The following is a 20,183-nucleotide window of genomic DNA, read 5'->3' as shown; positions in this document are numbered from 1 at the left end:
GAGTTAAAGCCCTCCCTCCACCACCACCACCTCATAGTGAAGGCTATTCTTGGGGGAACATGGGTGGCTGATTGCACAAGTGAGCACACCCTTCCCAAAAAAAAGTAAAGGTGCTCCAAAGTGCCTGCAGCTTTTCTGAAATTTAAAGGTGCAGTTCAGGGATCCGGTACCCCAGATAGCCCTTCACTTGCGTGGACGTTTTATGGGCACTGTGTGTTGTGGTGCAAAGGTTGTGAAGTTGCTCACTGGTGTGTCATCAGGTCGTGCATTTTCTTTTACTTGAGAGTTTTGGTGTCTCTTTCTTGGGGCTTTTTAGGAGAAAGAGCGTATTAATTTTTTAGCAATGTCATCGTGCATGCTTGCTTGCATAGACTTTAAACTTTCAAGTTAGGAGGAGAAGAAAGAAGCTCCCCTGTCTTGATGATCTCCCTCCCCCTTCTTCTGCTGACACCCACCCTTGCATACAGCCACATCTGTGCTCTGCTGACACACACCAAGCTTGCCAAATATTTAAACCAGTATTTACTACTGTTTGCTTTTGGGACCGGTTTCGACACAGCATCAACCGCATCAGTCGATCGAGACATCCGCCCATGTCTCTCGCATTGCATCAATTAGCATTAAAGGCACGAGTATGCTCGGTTGTGTAGCAGCTTAGCCGGCTAACAATAGCACACGGACTCCCTTTTTGGCCTAGTCCTTCGCCGGGCCCTTCTCATTCAGATGTTAGCCTAGCTCCCATGTGGCTAATACTCGCTTCCGATCAGCCCGTGTAAAACACGTCAGCCTCTCAGTCGTTTAGAAAGCCCTCCTCGGTGCTAAAATTCTTGTCAAACCTGAAACATTTGGTGGTTTAAGCTCTAAAAACGTGCATGTTTGTTGTGAGACGTCACGTGTTCACTCCACGTGTTCCCCTAGAGAAAGGCATGAGAGCTGTTAGCTAGCTAGCTGGCTGCTTGGGTGACTTCGCTGCATTAGAGGGCAGATGTCGCATGTGGCGGTCTTACCTGAGGCGGTCCGGGGGTTTTCGTGGTAAAGAAGCCGGTTGTCACGTCGTACATGTGTTGTCAGAGCAAAACCCGGTACCTAGTCTGCTCCTCCACCCTGCTAGGTGTCGTTAGCTTGGAAGCTAGCAGGCAGATTTCATCGTGGATTTTATCTTATCGATCAGTGATCTAGAAAACGGATTACTATTATATTTTTGTCTGTAACAATTCACACGAAGTTGCCCCAGAATCCACACCGCTTGTCGATAATCTATCAGGTGGAGTGATAATTGGTGATGCACATGTAGGGGACAGTTCCCTGTCCTGTTAAAGCAACGTGGTTTTCATGTCTCACAGCAATGTGTGATTTCCTGCACGCCGGCTGTGTTGCAGCCGCTCAGTCAGGTCCGAGTCTTTGTTTGCACAAGAGCTGAAAGCGTGTGTAACTCATGCAGACTTCAGCCTGTACTCAGGGTGGATTGGATTGCTGCTTGCTCCTAAATCTGTCACATCAGCACATGAAGAGCCAGTTTGTAGCTTGCCAGGCAGCATTGCCCCCCTCCACCCCTTCTTTATCCTGATTGAAACCGGTTTGCTGGTTGACTTTTTGAGGCAGTGGCTCTAAACCTTTTTGTTTTCTTGTTTACTTATGATTCAAGGCCACTACCAGTGTTGCTGGGAAGTTCTAGTCACAGGTTTTTGTCTCCATGACTTATGAGCAGTTCCCTGAAAATAGATTTCATTTTTTGGGTATGTAGGTAAACCATGGTTTTGGGTTGGGCAGTGATATAGAAATATGTCTACCATGAGGAATTTTTAATTCTTCTGTGTTTTTTGTAATTCCAACACGTTCATTCGCAAGAAGTGAAACTAATTTTTGCACACAGGTCCCAGGTAAAAGCCAAGAAGAATGAGAGCACACAAGGAATATGTACAAAACAAACTTTTTTTTTGTGAGAAAGTTTAGCATAAAATATGTCAACATACAAGTGTTTGCTTTTGCAAAATAGTTTTAATAACACACATATATGATGTTTACGACTCAGATGTTTCACAAGAACTGAATTTGGTCCAAATAAGCTATTTTATATTAATTGAAGAAATGATAAAATAAGTCTTTGTGGTTGTGTGGTTCCAGAACTTTTGGCTCAGTTTGATCCACCACACAGACAAATTCCTGACATAAAACGGTAGAGTTTTGATTTAAAAAACAAAACAAAACAATAAGTCAAGATTTTGCTCCTTAGCTAGTCAGGGTCATTGGTGGGAATAATCCTGCTCTTAAGTGGAGTTCTGTAAGTGGGATATTTTAAATAGCCAGGGGATGCTTGTGGGTGTTTTTTGGCCATCTCTGATGGCTGTTGAACCGATGTTACTTTGCCAAACCCTGGCAAACCTTTATGTTGGTCTGGCTTTGCATCAGTGTCACCTTAAAAAGCTAATAGAAGTAGGCTTATGATTAGTTTCAAGTGATCATTTAGGGAAACTAAGATCCCCTCCGTCATGGAAATTGGTAAGACAGAAGGTGGAAATGGAGTTTAAAACCCTGTAAGCGATCACACTGGAGTTTCTAATCAGCCATTTGTACTCTGTGTGTCCTTGAACAAGATCCTGGAATTCTGTTATGGATAAAGCTAGAACCTGCATGACTGGGAATGGTTATCCACATGTCACAGTGGGAGTATGTTGCTATATGTTAAAAGCGGATTTCGACAAGATATATAAATTTTTTTCCCCATGGTTCAGACTGATTTGGTTGCATATTAATGTCAAGTTTACCTGGAGTTTTCTAACCACACCTAATGTGTGCAAAGTAGCATAACATAAATCCTGTTACATATACAGTCATAATTACCATTACCATCCACCATTTAAAAGACAGATCATCAGCTGACTCATTATGAACATTTAACAGGATTGAGAGATAAAATGTTTGACCCAGTAAGGACCTGGATGGGTAGTTGCTCCATGTCATCGTACAGAGTTCAGAGAGGACATTCTTATCAGACCTTTGAATTTGCTATCCTCGAGAAAATACGAGACGACACTCTGGTTGGAAATTTAAAGGCATGTGTAACCTTTCTGTTCAGAGATGATGGATCAAAATTAGTAAAGCGTAGTTTTTATTTGTTAGCTTCAGTGTAAGACTGTTAATATTTGTAGTAAACATGAGTGGGGCTGTTCTTCAGGGAGTGTGGCTTCATGTTTACTCCCCAAACCACCACAAGCACACCACACCAGTTTCCCCCAGGCTGGCGTGTAAAGAGTAATGACCACAGGCTTAAAGGTGCACTGTGGAGTTACCATGAGCACACAAATTATGTTTACATCTGGTGTTGTGTACCAAAGCACTTTCTTGGGCTCCTTAAGATATGGCAAATGTTTAAAGCATTTCCTTTATCATCAATCATTTCCAACAATGGCTTGTTGAGTATATTTAAATTGAGACTTCCCAGAAAGTTGATTCTGTTCATTTGGATGTTGCGTTTTCAGTGGGAGAAATGTTTCGGCACTCATCCAAGTGATTTGGTGTGTCCAGATGAACAGAATCAACTTTTTGGGATTTCCTTAATTGCACCAATGCTTTTCAGTGCCTTTGGCATGTCTTTAGGAGAAGTTTGTATGTTTGTTTGTTTTTTTTGTCCACATGCATGACACAACTGCTCTGTAGACCTACTGGAAGTCAAAACTCCCACAGGGTACACTATATCTTGATCTCCTTCACTTTCTTTGTGGAGCAGGGGGGGACTGTGCCAGTGTTGTGTATGTGTGTGGCATCTGATTTTAGCATCTGTTATCCACTTGATGAAACACCACCATCCTCAGTTGATTTTTACTGGTAGCGCAAAAATCAGAGCTTCCTGTCTCTTCTTTCCTACTAGACAAATAAATGACCAGGTACCAATATTGGTCCTTAATAAATTTAAGCTGCTCATCAAACAAGGATCGTATCCTCGTTTGAGTTTGACGTAGTCTGACTCCACTGCCATGGACTTCATGCTGATGGGCTCTTTTCTAGTGACGGGTGACGGGGTTGAGCCATTACAAGAAACTCTGTGGCTTAACAAAGACTGCAGTACAAGACGGGGTGGAGTTGTAGTTCATTTGTGGGTGGAGAATCTTCACAGACAGCTGATTATATTTGATTTTTGTCACAAAGTAGTTGGTCGATGCAATATTTTAAACTGTGAAACGATGAAAGCTCCGTTTGCATGTGTACCCCACCACTGCTGCCTGTAGGAAATTTAACAAAACCAGGTGAGAGTGAGGGGTGCGATAACTTTGTGGCTTGCAGTTGTCAGCCCTGCCAACCCCATGAGCTGTTTTGTTTCTACTTCCTGTCCTGTTTACTTTTTTCCACTTCAGCAAAGTACATTTAAAAAAATCCAGTCTACCTTCACTATTACTGAGAGAGGTCTGACCTAGAAGCTGAAGCTGATGACCTTTAGATTTCTTTAACATCTGTAGTATGTTTTGTGTGTCTTTCTCAGGCAAAGTAGGGCAATTAAACAAAAAAAGCGTTTTCCAGCTAATTTTCAAAGTAGTTTTGGTGATAACAAAAATCAATTAGCTAAAAACAAGGTGATATAGAGAGCTGACCAATGTCCAGTGCATAAAAGATTTGTAATTAGGAGCAAAGTGCAGCCACTTTGGCTAAACCACTCAGTTTCCTGTCCTCCTACAACACCTCACTGCTCTGTTCTGTCTCTGTGGGTGTTGCTTCTGGTACTAATAAAATTAAACAAGTTTAGTTTGCAGTACCCGGGCTGTTTTCTGGAGAGATTTCACTCCAGTTATTTACCATGACTTTAGTGTTTCAACCATCCATCCATTGTTTTCAACGGTCATAATAGCAGCACTCTAAGCAGAGAAGCCCAGACCTGACTTAGCCACCTTCTCTTTTAGCTTTTCTTCTTCAGCTCCTCTGTAATCTCTCCAGTGTATACTAGGTTTGCCCTGGGCCGCCGCCTAGCAGGACATATATGAAACACTTCATCTAAGAGGCATCTTAGCCAGGTACCTGAACCACCGCAACTCACTCCTTTCAATATGCAGGAGTTGTTCTACACTGAGCCCTTCCCGAACAGCCAGACACCCTTTAGAGGAAATTAATTTCCACCACTTGTATCCAGTCTTATTCTTTGGGTCACTACATAATTTTAATGTGATTGGCAATAACAGATTCAAAACGTTCAGTATGGATGTTCCTGGTAGTTAGTCTAGTCTAAAAGTCAGAAAACAATAAACTGAGGGCGGACTAATGGCTAAACTTTGGTAATGCAAATATTTCGTGTGTATTTAAGGTTAATGCTCTCTAATAATCAAAGTGTATTAAATGTTGCTTTAATGTGTTGCACTTTGTGTTGTACCTAACATTGCGTCCACTCCCTGAGCTACAATTTGGATGGGTAGCATGGTTATGTTGGTATACTCGTCTGTAATTGAGCTTCAAATTTACAACTTCACAGATGGAAGAGAGACACTGTCATCTGTTGGGAATTCAGTGTTGGCTAATGGTGTCGAAACAGTAACAGGGCTGACTCGTTGTGGATCTCCCTAACATTGATATGACTCTCTCTCATTTAGAGATCAGGAGTTGGTGTTTTTCTTCACTCGGGAGTTTTGTGTGGGTGTAATGTTGCGTTCCATTTACCTATTTCCAGTTAAACGTAGTTGTAGTAGGACTGGAGGTGCTGTGCATCTGCTGTGTTGTGTGATGAAGTCATGCTAACATGCACATACCAGCTAATCATAGTCTTGAATTGTCCTTAATTACTCAAGTGTTCTTGTGTTTTTGAGAATTGGCACATTTAAAAGTATAACCTGGAGAGTTGTGGTTTAGTGCAGACATTGGTGTACACAGCCACAATTTTTGAGGTGATTTATACATTTTTCAGCTCAAAGCGCCTAAATGATTTAAAGTGTTATTTTCTTTTTGCTGTTGTGGTAATTGTCAGCTGAGGTGTGACCTTAGCTTGGCTGGGGAGTCGGAAACAATCGGCAGATCTACAGAATACATGCAAATATAGATTGAGCTCAGTGCATTAGCATTCCTATAGCACGTACAGAAACCTTTGAGTAGAGGAAGGCAGTTAAACTGTCTTCTCTTTATAATTTGCATCACATGCCTTTAGTTTATTTACTTTCTATTGTCACCACTTTAGATTGTTTATTTTTAGCACACTATTTGTATAAGATTATGTGCTGTTTTTGTTTCTGTAGCATGGTATGGTTTTCATCTCACCTCTCAGTTGTAAATCTGAAGTACTCTGGTAGTCTGTGGATATTCAGAGCTGCTCAGCACTTTGTAGGGGGTTGCTGTTTTAAAATTAGCATGGACAACTCTGTTTTCTCCTGCATTTGTCCCAGCCCGTAGCTCTCGTTGTCATCTTTGATGTCACTAGTGAAGAGCCCCCCTCCAACTCTCCTTCTTGTGTCGTCACACACCACGGATCTGTTTGTTGGCGGGTTTTACGAGGTGTCGGGACCAAGCGAAGGTCGCCATCCCTGAACGAGTGTTAACAGTTGAATGGGTAAAATGGAACTACAGCTGCAGACCAGGCTGCCACCATGCTTCAGCTGCTGAATGGGTCCTTAATGTGCTAATGGCAGCTCAGCTGACTGGTTGGCTTGTGTAAATGAGACTGTGTTGGAGGTTAGGGGGGAAATTTGATAGCTTCTGTGAGCTTCTGTTGAACCTACAGAAGCATCTCAATGCTCTGGTGCTGCTGAGTTTTCCTTTTTTTTTTTTTTTTTTTTCTCTGAAGATTTCATTACTGTCATAGTCAAATAATGAGTTGACTGGCAAAAATGTTTATATTTGAAATGCATAACAGTGTCTCTAATTTTAGGAGTTTCTGCTTTTCCCGCTTTAATGCCACTGCATAATGAGCCATTTTAACATGTGTGCTCTTGGGCTACGAGTAGGATGTAATGCACAGTTTTACACTGTTCTGTAGGAAGAAGGAATTACAACCAAAAGTTGAAAATGGAAGTCTCAACATAACCAATCCTGTGTTGTTGTTTGTTTGTTTGTTTTTTTTCTTAAAAAAAACTTTTTAAAAGTGCCAGATATCAAAACTGAGAACATCATTGCTTGTTCACAAAGTGTAGCATTGCTAAGCTAGGTAGCAGCCTAGTGTTTATTGTACTCACTGTACTGCACTTCTCCCCACACACTACACGCGTGTCACATACAAACTATAGTCCCTCTCTTAGGTTGTCCAGCTCGAGTTACTTTTATCTATCACCGGCTTGCGTCTGGACTCTGTGATAAAGGCACATCCCTCCAAGAAGGTTCGGGTGTGGACAGTTTATATCGAGGACGTGTCCAATTGGTGGCACGTTAAAATATGACTTGGCTCCTCTGTATTTTTTTATTTTTTTATTTATTTATTTATTTATTTATTTTTTAATTTATTGGCTTGAAGGGTGGGTGGGTGCCAGTTATATTTCATCTTATTCCTTTGTTATGAAGTGTGTACATAATGGGGGGGAAATAATTGTGGTAATGTTCATGCAAATGTTGAATCACTTTTGGCATTTATAGTTCTGTGAAGCCTTGGACGATTAACCATTTTTTTTTTTTATATTTTGCTAGGAAAATGGAAAATGACTGTAGCCCTGTATTTTTATTAATTTTGTCCCTGTCAGACTGTTTCGTATTTTTATTTATTTATTTGGTAGATTCAGTGTCTGAAGATACTTTAAATTTCCTTGTAACGTTGGTTCATCGACTGACTTAGGTGCCTTTTTTATGTTGTAATTATTCATATGCAGTTCCAGTTACATTGGAAGTCTTGCATGTCGGAACTCGGTACGTTCCTGTAGGAAAGTCGATAAAGCAATGGTTCTGCCTTGCTAAGAAGCAACATAATTTTGTTTTGCAGCATATTCATGGATCTTGCTGTGCGTATTGCTTTTTTTTTTTAGCGACTCACAAATGCACAATGGTGGCAGTTTATTTATTTAAGATTCATTTTGCTGCTGCCATCTTGGATTGTTAACCCCGGGTTGGTGGGGCTGCTCCTAAATTCTGAGTGGCAAAATCCAGAAGTGGGGGGGGGGGCATTCCAGATGAAACTTTTGACTGGAAACTCAGAAATTCCAATTTAATCTGGAACATATCAATAGGGCAGTTTTGTGCAAGACGTTAGGCAGAGGAAGTGGACTGAAAAGGCTGATATCTAAAGGAAAAGTATCTGAATACCTTTAGATAGCATGGAGAAATATTGCTGAAGCACACGTTTAAAACAATAAGAAAGTCTCACTCCTTGAAAGGGGGGAAAAAAGTAAAGAAATGTGGGGTGTCTCAAGTACTGTACACGGTGTATTGAGATGTAGAAATCGTTGTCAGGCACTCATAAAGTGGCCACAGCTTTTTAAGCAGTTGAAGTTGGTATAATTGTTCAGCCCTTCATCATAGCTGATCATCACCCTTCGGGATACTGTGGATACTCTGTTACAGTTTTGCAGCTTTGTTTTTAGTTCATTTAAAAATTGTTGAAGCTTTAAGTCATGTGTTCTTCGCTCTGCCTACTGTTTATCACCACCATCTGTCACCACTGTCCTGCCTGTATGTGACTCTGGCGATTGGACAGTTTTCATCTTATTCTTAACTTGAACTCTTTCCACATCTGAGGTGAAGTTGGAGCCCGGGTCGCTTCATTTGATGTGTGTCTCTGTGCTGGCTGCGAATGCAGCACAGAATACTGAGCGAGACATCTCCTAGTCTTTTTACTCCATGTGAGCTTGTGATGTCATCACCCTACAGATCACGTGACTTCAGAGGGAGTCTTCGACTGCGCATGCGCTGAGATTGTACGCGTTTCCTCCATATTTGGTTCTTGCATGCAGAAAGGCTTCCCTCCTCAGTGGTTACTCCGCTCTGTTAACAATTCAGACTGCAACAGTGAGTAGAGGAAACTCAAGAGAAAGTGTCACACTCATAACTTGAGATGTTGGCTGTGACCAGTGTTTGGTGATTTTTTTTTTTTTTTTTTTTTTTTTTTTAAAGGTGATTATTGTTTTATCCAACCAGTGATGGTTGTTTGCTGTCCTCGGTGCCTTTTGGGGGAAATGTGGTGTGTCTCAAACATTTAAACAAGATCTGCCAGGATTTATTTTAATTAAAGAAATCATAATGGGGATTCTATGTTCAACACTTTTTTTTTTTTTTTTTTTTTTTTTTCCATATATCAAGAATGTGACAGTTATGGGGGAAATTCCAGAAGCCAAATATGGAGTCAAAATAACAAATCTTTTGAATGTACAACCTCGAAATCATGATACAACACATGTGGGAGTGGAGGAAAAACCTGTGTGATTCAGACCACAAAAAACCCCCAGCGTTTGGCTGAGGAATGGGCCCGTTTCCCAACGCTGCGACTGTGTTTGTATAAGACTGCAGAGCCGACGTGGCATAAAGTTTATTTATAGGATTCACCAAGAGAGCCCCCGTGGGATCTTAGGGCAGGTACTGAAGCTGCTCCGTGCTGTAGGATTCAGGTGGAGGCCAAACACAAATTCCCATGAGGCATGTGCGTTGTGTAGAGTGGTTGTTTGGTTTGCGAGGATGGGGAGGGGGGAGGCACTCTTGGGGCTGTTGATCGGGAAGGAGGACGAGATGTGGAGGAAGAGCTTTTCAGAAATGTGCAGAAATCTGTTTTGTCAAGTTGGAGCACTTGACTGCAAAATAAGTTTAAGTGTATATTACAGTAAAGCATTAGAATTACAAAATGAACAGATGTGAAGCTCCCACTGGAGAAACTTTAAGAGACAATGGCTGATTTGAACTGTTGGTTGGTAGTGGCTAATGTTAATGGTAGCCTCTGGCAATCCAGCATGCACAGCAGGCTGCAACAACCTTCAGTGAGCACTGTGGGGAATAAACATAGGAGTGGGTGAAATGAGAGAATTGAAAGAAGTAGTTGATGTAGTGCTTGAGAGAAGAGTCACTACATACTAATGTCTTTAGACAAGAGCACGCTGGTCTTGGTGAAGCAGTTAAGCAGTGAATGGGTTTTGTTTTTTTTTTCCTCTAGCAGCTGGAGCTTCTCAAACATTCACATTGGTATGTAAATAATCATTTTACATTCTGTGTCTAAAAATAATCTGTTGGTTACAACAGCAATCTTTTAATAGTCCTGAAGAGTTAAATGTCCCTCTGTTTAAACAGATTTGAAGAAATTTACATTTAGCATGTGAGCAAATTACAGTTTGCATGAGAGTGCAAGCATCTCAAACCTTTAGGGGCTATTTCTATATTATTAATGGATGTCATCAGTCTGTGAAGTTGTTATAAGTACTTAGTTGTGAGCTGCTGCTGGAGCAAACGGTTTCGGGGGACTACCTGCAGGGAAAATCCAACTACAACTACATGCTGCCGTCAAACCACTAATAAAAATTATGTAATGGTGTAAATCCAGTCAGCTGTGACAATTTTATTTTCTCGTGGTGGTGTTTCAGCCTCTTCATTGGTGGATGCTAAGTAGTAAGTTGAGAGAAATTGCAAACAGCATATTTATCACGTTTTGCTCTGTCAAAATCTTTCTTCCCCCCATTTTTGTGTTTAGGCTCTTTACGTGTGTAATGTTAAGACTTTTGTTTAAGTGGTTGTCCCCAGTGCTTTATTCTTGTGTTGGCCTATTACCAATGCTGAGAAAATGTCTAATCCAGTGCAGGAGCTAAAAGAAACGCTGATTTTTGTCGAATTATGACTTTCCCAGTAGGGCTGTGCGATATGACCAAAATCTCATATCCCGATATAAGAATTCTATCGTCCCGATAACGATATAAATCACAAAAATGTAACATTTTCTGTAAATTCTGTGAATGTCGAGCAGCTCGTCTTGCGTGAAGTGTTTCCAGCTGCGCGTCCTTTACCCAGAGTCGAGTGTTTTAACCGATGCATGAAATGATACATTTTTAGACATAAGTTGTAATGGCCGCCGTTTTCTTTGAGTATGTATTACACGGCGTGCTGCGGGGAAAAGCCTGTTCTAACGTTTGAATCTAAGGTTTATTTTTTAGCACCTGGTGGCTCTTTTTTACTTATCATCTGTAAATAATCTGCTCTTTCACGTGATTCAGTTTATTTTGAAAACTCTCAACAGGATCTTGAGCTTTATTGTCAAAGGTTTATGTGGAACATAAACAAACGGACACGCGATGCTGTTACCGTCGTTGTAGCTAACCACAACGCATTAAAAACAGGCGCTTGTCCGTCCGTAGTGTGGTTATATTAAATATAAGAGAGAGAACTTTAAGAAATTAAAATAGTGACCATCAAAACGATGAAAAAATATTGCCGTAAACAGTTTATTTTGCGACACCACGAAATAAAACGATAGCGTAAAATGAAACGATAGACGTTTTTATATCGTCATCCGATATATATCGTTATATCGAACAGCCCTATTTCCTGGTATCTGGCACGCAGACACAGGAACACTTATCTGTAACGCTTCCTAGTAGTCTTAAAAAGGTTCCCGGAGGCTGAAAGTACCCCGGTGTTACCCGACTCTGAAGACTCACCTTTCAACTCATTGTCTATCTTATTTTATTTATTTTTAAAGCATTTAAAAATGTAACAGTCGGTGAGTCATCTGTAACATGCATGAGAATAGGTCTAGCTTACTTAAGTAGCCATCAGCATGGAGCAGTCTTTTTGTTTGTTTGTTTTATTTGTAAATGGAAGTGCTGTGCGGTTTCTAAAACATATACCCCAGGTAGGTGCTCCTCAGTGGGGTAAAAACATGTCCTAAAAGCAGAAACTTTTAGGACATAAATGAAAAATATTTAATAAAATGAGTAGAAGCACAGCAAAGAAAAACTTGAGTTTTCATCAGGGTCTAACACTCAAACTGTGAAGCTTAAAAGGGGAATAAAGGTGTGCCACAGGCTGTGCTTTCTTTGATCAGCTGATGCGCAGCTTAAGCTACATATAATTTAGTCTTGTGTACACTGTAAACAAAATATGGACACTCCTCCTTATAGTCAAATTCAGTTCGTTTTAGTTCACGACTGGCTTTCAATTAGTTTAGATTTACTTTAACACTTGTTTGTGTGCGAGTGCAGCATTGTTTAATTGTCGTGCATTTAGATTGTATTTAAGTGGCTTTGCCTCAGTTCATATACAGCTGATGTTGAGGATTGGGAAACAGCAAATGGTGAAGTTGTTTGTATCATTTTGATTTACTTTTAATGAAAAATGAGCTCACTGATTAATTCTTCTCACTGGGTGTTTTAGTCGGCCAGCGTTTTGTTGTTCTTGTTTCTTTATGTGCAGGAAAAATAAATTTTCTTTTTGATTCTGAGCTTTTTTTCAGGTTGGCACCATGTGGTGATTGTCGTACACTTCCCTCTCCTCCTCCACCATTTACATCTTCACTCATTTTTTTCTCTTTAGGGTTTCTGTTATTTAGCCATTTCTCTTTGTAACACATAGTCATACCTACACCCATCTTTCAGTTTGAGAGTATTCAGTAGCACAGTTGTCAGAGCTTTATTACAGTTGCCCCCATAAAACTTAAAATACAACCAGCCTCTACTCATACCTGCAGAGAGGGGTTTTTAAGGTGCCAAAAGTCAAAAACACTTAAAAGTCATGAAGCAAAGCTCAGGAGTGAAGGTTTGGGATCACAGATGGAAACTTTTTGATGTGGTGTAGTAAAGTATTGTGAAATGGGCCACATTAAAGAGATTAAAATCTACAATTTGGCTTATGAGAGCATTTTAAATAGGTGTTACAGTAGTTGTGTAATAATTCTGAAGCATTATGACGCAAACAGGACGGAGAAAACTGAAGGGTTGTCATCAGTTTCAGCCAAATGCTCAAACTGATGCTAGAGTCACACTAGTGAAATTAGAAGTGACCAGCTGTGCAGCCACGCCCGTTCAGGTGCCGTCTTCAAGGTGACTTTTGTGTGATAAGACGCTGTCCAGCTGCTATTGTGTCAGAACAATAGTCAACAAAACCACAAACACTGTCCAACATCAACAATAATTCCTGTGGTAAAATATTTTTACAGTTGCGTCCTTAATATTTCAAAGACCTGAACACAAGACCACATATCACATTTATTTTTTTCCTGCTTTTGGGCAGAAGCAATGAAATTTGTGATGGATTTCTGTGGTTTAAATTGAGTCCCCTTAATACAGTTAACAATACAATTTTAGCTTCTCAAGTGACATTACAACTATAAAGGTATCATGAAATAATTGTTAATGAGGGAAATGTTGCATTTGTTTGTACTCTTGGGCTGAAGCATTCAATTAGTAGAGAGGTTAAGTTAATGGCTATACCACGGAGTCTTGCTGCAATAATCAGTCACTGCTTTCATTACTTAAATGCCCTGGAAGGTAGTTAGATACACAAAGAGCATCTTATGTGAACCCACTGACGATGTGACTGCCTGAGGAGCATCAGCTTATAGTTTGCCTAACATCTTGGCCCAGGGAGGCTCTCCTCTGACCTTAAACTATCATCTGCAATCATCATGTGACGTGCACTGAACACTGAGCAGCCCTGTAAGTAATGCCTACATGTCTGTCGAGGAGGATTCCTAGCATGCGGCTCAGATGATCATGAGGTGGCAGTTTAGTTCAACAGCTTGCTTTTTAGTACTGAACAACACTTGATTGTCCACTTTTTGCAGAGTTTGGTGGACTACGAAATGTAATTACAGTTTCAGGAACTAGTCTGGTTCATTGCTGCTTTTGGGTTCCCAGAAGTGGTCGAAGCGATATTTAAAAAAAAATATAAATAAATAAATAAATTGCTGTAATTGTATGAACAATTAGTTACAGAAGTAAAGGAGATCAGTTTGTGAGAAAACATCAGCAAGTCCTTCTAGTGGCAAATCTTGCCGCCTGGTGACGTCTCCGGGATGTTAGTTGTGCAGTCCATATTTTAAGAGGGAGACGATGTGCAGGAGCACAGGTGCACAAACAGTTGTATCTGGTAGTTATTAACAAAAGGGGGGGGGGGGAATTGTAAACTTCAACCAAACAATGTGACTCTAAAATAAAACTAAACACAATGCAGACTTACAGGAAGATGCCACGTTTTCTCTCTAATCCCATTGCTTTTGCATTACCAGCCTCATTTACCTGGGCACTACCACTTACACAGGTAAGGGAGGGGTAATCAAAACATAAGTAACTTGATAGATGCTGTTAATGGTAAACCTGGCTCCTGATGTCACTTGTCAATTTTTTTTTATTTTTTTTTATTTTAAGATTAGAACCTATAATAGATACTGTGTCCATACAGTCAAAGAAAATCTCACTTACTGCTTCTGTTCTGCACTTACTCGCTCACTGATGTAATGGTCATGCAAATCTATCTTTAATAATCCTAATACCACCGAGCAGCTGATTTCCCAGAAAAGCAGATGAATCACAGAAGCAGTACAGAGTATAGCAAAAATGGGCAAGACATCACCCCTTTCACAGAGGACTGTAATTTTTTTACAGAGAACATAATTTCCTTAGAGATTAATAAAGTATTCTGACTTTTGATTTTAAATGCACTTTAAAAGTTGGTGTTTTTGCCCAACTGAAACAGCTCCTCTAGAGTTCTGATTGTTGGAGGCCACGTCAGAGTGCTCTGTCATGGTGACGAGGTAGAAAGACTCGAGGAAAGTGGAGTGTTTCCTCCGTTGTCCCACTTCCTGTGATTAGGCACGAAATGAACAATCATGCACAACAAGGAGCAGTGAGAAATTTTTGTAACTACTATTGTTCATACACTAAGCAGATAAGAGAGGGCTAAATGCTTGAGGAATTAACACGGATTCCTTGACTAAATAAGTGCAAAGTTGTTACGCTGGCCAGTGTTTCAACATGGGTCTGCTGACAGGAGAGCAGGAGTTTCAGTTATGCATTAACCTGACCCAAATGTGGCTGGAGTTTAAGTAGGTGGGTGGGTGGAAATCTTAGGTGTTTGCAGATGCATACCTGTGTTCAGGAGGATATGTTCAGTCCTGTTTGGTAGTTGAGACTTGGTCACAGAACAATGTGACACGAGCAAACGATCCATGTGTCTTTGGATCTTTACTTATAAGGCCAGTTAAAGCTATTTTTGGTGCTGAGCATACCATGAACAAACTATCTAGCTGAGGAGTGCCATTTGCTCTTCCTAGCTATTAGGAGAGTACAAATTTTAATTTTAGAGTTGCAGGATTTTTTTTGGAGGAAAATAAGTTTGATGTCAGGTTTTTTGCGCAGTTGCTGGACTCATAACTTTCTGCGGGATCTTCTGTGGAGACGTTTATTCTTTAGCTGAAGAGGCAGGAGTAATAGTTCACACTTTGTCCACTTTTGGCTGCACATTTCTATTTTCCTATGAAAGTCAGGAACAAGGATGTACAAATCTAGGTCAAAGTAAACCAAAGTTTTCTTCCATTAATTGTAAAAGTCTTCTACTTTTAGTGATTTTGCAGGTTTAAATTCTATTATAACAAAACAGATTTCAGGGATTTTTGTTTACTTGACTTCACTTGTGTCTCAAATTGTATCTGTTGGAATTTTCCTAATTTTGGTGGTAAAATGACTACAGGCCAGGATGATTGAAAAGTCCGGTCATGAGGCCGCTTAACACTGGGGGGTTCCAGCTTAAAATAGCAAACCAGGTTAGCGCAGAATCAGGTTCCTATTTGGAGAAATCCTTCGGTTTCCACCTGCCATTAGTGAGTTTTATCAGACTGGCACATTCATGTGACATTATCAGCCACGATTAGTGTAAGCGGCCAGCTGCTGACGCAACTTTATGCTTGCTAAGTGTGGGATGTTGCGTTCGCCACCTGAAACGTCACCAGGTTATAAGAAGCTTTTGTTTAAGGGTAAAAAGCTGCCAGTTTCACAAAGCAAACATTTAGCTGTTTAATTATTTCACACAGCTTCTTTATGAAAGACTGCATTGATGAAAACAAAGTAGTAGCCTGGGAGATAGACCTGAAGTCCTCTGATTGGAGCTAATGAGGGGCTGACTAAAAATTGCGCTGTCTGTATCTGCAACAAATCCTTTGTTATTAGAGAAGATCTGCAAATTTGTTGCTCATAAAATTGTTCTTTTAAAGGAAGGATGTTTAAAAGATAAAAAAAAATATATATATATATACACACTTTCCGCCTTAGTTTCTAAATGGGTTATTCAGTTACACTGTGATTCTCCTGGCTGGTTGATGTTGAAAGAATGTGGTTTTTGAATGTTCTTCATACCGTTTTATCTAAATAGGCATTGCACAAATGTATTAGCGATCAGAAAGACACCACACCCTCGCCCTGTTTGTTAGCTCGTGTTGCGTGATTGCTGTCGTATGTTGCGTCCCATCTTTGATCTCTCCAAGAAATCATTTTTTATTTACTACGCAACTTCTGTTGAGTAATCCCTGGGGGATACAAGGCTCCTAAACGGCCTAGCATGAAGCAAAAGTTAAAGACTGTGTAGTGTCAGGAAGCTCAAATTAAACCACTGTTGCACCATCTCCTAAATTCATGGCTCAAAGTTAAACAAACAGTCTAAGTTTGAAGTCCAGGAATCATGTAAACGAAGTCCAGGGATACTACGGGACAGTAAAGAGACATGAGGTTCAGCTCGCAGTCCTCTATTTGATTTAAAAACAACTGATTTGAAGCTTAACTCTGATTATTAAGCCTGTGTGTAAGGATATTTGTGGCTCCACATGGGCTGAAGAGTGATGTTGAAAAAGAAAACCTCTGCCGCCGCCGCCTCCTCATCTGCTTAATGTGACCATCTTGAGGTCTTTAGCATTGAATTGCTAACCAAACTGGTCAACTTGCATCATGGGTAATGTACACATATTTCTGTATAGAAATTTTAAATTCAGTGGCTAATTTAATATAATTCCATGCGATTAGCTGGCGAAGCATTTGCTGTGGCTTTCAGTGTTTTCCTCATCCTCACTTATACTTAAAATGCCTCAGAATCGGCTTATGACGGCGTTCCCAGCCTGGGAAAAAGAAACTGCACAACAGCGAGCATTGCGATGAGAGAATACAATCGGAAAGCCAAACTACAGGAGAACTAGTTAAATTCTGGATCTTCTTTCTTTTGATGTTTAGTTTTGTCTTTAAGGTAAGATAACCTTTATTAGTCCCAAACGTGGGAAATTTGTTGGTGCTTAGACAAGCGGCAGACAGATACCCAAATCAAAAATCATATTTACTACCTATAGTGGATCTAAGGGGAGAAGAATTCTCTACAGTCATGCTCTCTGTAAACGTGACTTTTAGTTTGTTTTTCTGAATGCTTATAAGACCAACTTATATTATACAGTAGACTCTTGTGTTTGCACTTCTCTCCCTCATCCTTGCCCCGTACACTTTTACTGCACTTCTTAACAGAGCTGAATAATAAAAGGCTGTAAATTTGTGTCCATTTAGAGTTCATTCAGTGTTCTTTAAGTACATAATGGCCTTTTTAAATCTCAGTATGCCTCTGAATTGGTTTCTTACACTGTCATGACACACATTTCTTTTAATATTTTTATTTATTAAATTATTAAATAGTTGAAACTCTTCTGCTGGTAAATTTCCACCCAGGGAACAACTGTAGGTTCTTGGTCAGTTTCTACCCAGCAGTTGTGGGTTTCTCACCCAACCCAACCTTTTGTTATTCGTAGTGTCGTTCTGTTTCTAACGCTCTGACCTGTGAAGTGGACCGTGATTAAGAATGGGTTTGATTTGGGTATCTGTTTGTCGCTTGTCTAAGCACCAATTAGATTTTAAGTACTTTAAACTGAGGCTGCATCATCAGAACGGTTGATGCCAGACCTACTGCCTGCTCTCAGACATCTCATTTGCCAGTTGGCCATCTATCAGTTTTCAGCTGCAGTGAGATGAACCAAAAAGAGAAAACAAGAGGTTTGTTCTTTATATTTTCTTATCAGTTTCTCCGGTGCTAAATGAACAAAGCTAAAACAAAGTAGAAAATCGGTGGTTGATATTGGATGTTGGTTAGTTAATTGCAAACATCAGTATTGAAAACCGATGCCAACTTTGACCATGTCCTAAGCTAACTATTAATTTTATTTTAAAACACTATGGTGTTTAACCTTGAGAGATTATTAGATCATTGAGAGGTAGTTGGAGATGAGGAGTATGGTAAGTCCCTTTGGAGTTGGAGTCAGGAGATGCTACTGAAGGCGCCTGTACACAGCTGCTTTACAGCAGCTAAACATGTTGCACTGGTTAAGGTTTTAATCTCATTGTTTCCTGTTTCTACTTTTAAACGTTCATTCATGCACTGTGACTGCAAAGTTTTTAGATACCAGAAGTTTTGTCATTACTGGAGGTCGTTGGGAATTTGAAAAATGGCGATGAAATCAGCAATACTGTTTGCCTGGGTCTTTAAGTTTGTGCCATTTTCATACAGATTCCCAAGTATTGTTTTTTTTCCCTCCTAAATGGGAGGTTAGATGCTTTTTTTTTTTCTTTTCTTTTTTTCTTTTCTTTTCTTAGTTGGAAACAGTTTCTTTTGTTTACGGTTACCTGAACGGTGAAAAGACAAGATTTGAGCGAGGACGTACGATTCAGAAGGTATATGCATTGAAAAGTGAAATATAAGTAGGTTTTCTGGGCCTAGAAATTCCTGTTTGGCTGTACTGTCCTCCAAACCTGAAATATCTTGCTGTCATTAACATGTAGAGCATAGACGCCTCTACTGAAACTCTGGCATGCTGCTTCTCTTTGTGCTTTTGGCGATGTATCCGTCAGAGGATTTTTATTCCCCCCGCTCTCTTTCTTCCTGGTGATTGTCCTCAAGGCGCTTAGTAAGATTTACTCTTTGGTGTGAACTGCTGCCTGGGAGCTGGTTGCCTCGCTCGTGTCACTGTGGCTGGTGACAGTGCAGGAGGAGATGGAAAGGAGGAAACATCTCTGATTTCAGGGCATGAGCCAGACAATGAGGTGGCGAGCGTGACTATCGTTTTCATTGGGGGGGAAACTACAGCAATACCAGACTCACGTCTTTAAAGGCTGATAATAACGTGCACGTTTTCTTCAGAACTGGTTTAAGGTAACAAGTTTGTGTCTATCTTTCCGAGGTTCTCTTTGTTCTTTTTTTTTATTTTATGGATAATTGTTGTAATTGTAGCTGGATTGTAGCAATAATTTGTTACTGACGTGTTTAACCCTTTGTTTAAATTCTATATCTACTAATTTACATTCACGTAAGAGATGGTGGTGTGTGCTGCTGTTGAGCTGGTCATGTTGTATGGAGATCACCTGCTGTTTTATGTATTTATTTTAAGGAATAACTCAGATCCTGCTGTGATATGTTTTATTTTATTGTTCTGAGGAAGAGCCAACAAAATACACAACACATTAGCTGTCAGGCCTCAGTTGAGTAATATGTATATTTTAATCCTTTATTGGTTGGTTTGTGTGTTCGGTATGCTAAGTGCTCCATTTTTTTTTAAAAGGAAAAATATAAAACATTTGTTGTTTTTTTATACTTTAACTTAACATAACCTCAAGCTCTTGAAAATCTTTCGCTTTTATTGCCAAGAATTTTATCACCATCACTAGAGCTGTGCGATATGACGAAAATCTCATATCCCGATATGAGACATTTATCGTCCTGACAACGATATAAATCACAAATGTAACATTTTCTGTAAATTCTGTGAATCTCGGGCAGCTCGACTTGCGTGAAGTGTTTTCAGCTGGGCGTCGTGTACCTGGAGTCGAGTGTTTCAACCGATGCATGAAGCTATACGTTTTTAGACATAAGTTGTAACGGCCACTTTTTTTTTTTTTTTTTTTTTTCCCCCCCCTCCAACATTTGAGTCTAAGGTTGATTTTTTTTTTTTAGCACCTGGCGGCTCTTTTTTGCTTCTCATCCGTAAACTCTCTGCGTACTCTTTCATGTGATTCAGTTTATTTTTAAAGGTCTCAACAGGATCTTGAGCTTTATTGTGAAAGGTTTACGTGGAAAACCAACAAGCGGACAGCAGAGCCACGCGATGGTTTTACCATCATAGTAACCAGACCATAATATAATCACCATAGTGTGATTATATTAAATATAAGAGGAAGAGTTTCTGACATGCCTTGACATGTTGTTCAACACACTTTTTGAATTTGTATTCTCCTGTTGTGGCTGCTTATTCGAGTGATTGTGTTGTGTGGGTTTGTTGCAGTGATTGTCGCTGGATGCAACAGAGTCAG

At 40.0% G+C, this 20,183-nt stretch overlaps 1 protein-coding gene across 6 annotated transcripts in view; it reads left to right on the top strand.

Moving 5' to 3' along the window:
- Positions 1 to 20,183, top strand: part of larp1 (La ribonucleoprotein 1, translational regulator) — a 67,520-nt gene that overhangs the window by 15,719 nt on the left and 31,618 nt on the right. Inside the window, exon 1 of one of the 6 annotated variants that reach the window (XM_040032329.1) lies at positions 11,316 to 16,800. The exons of the other annotated variants lie outside the window; for them this stretch is intronic. Coding sequence (XP_039888263.1) covers positions 16,797 to 16,800 — 4 coding nt within the window. The 5' untranslated portion in view covers positions 11,316 to 16,796. Of the gene's footprint in view, positions 1 to 11,315; positions 16,801 to 20,183 lie in introns of those variants that run through there. 6 annotated transcript variants of the gene reach the window in all.

Source organism: Simochromis diagramma, unplaced genomic scaffold (assembly GCF_900408965.1).
Source record: "Simochromis diagramma unplaced genomic scaffold, fSimDia1.1 OVJJ01000216.1, whole genome shotgun sequence".
In the NCBI taxonomy this organism is placed as follows: domain Eukaryota; kingdom Metazoa; phylum Chordata; class Actinopteri; order Cichliformes; family Cichlidae; genus Simochromis; species Simochromis diagramma.
The sequence above is the reverse complement of the archived record's forward strand: the minus strand, read 5'-3'. Positions and strand labels throughout refer to the sequence as shown.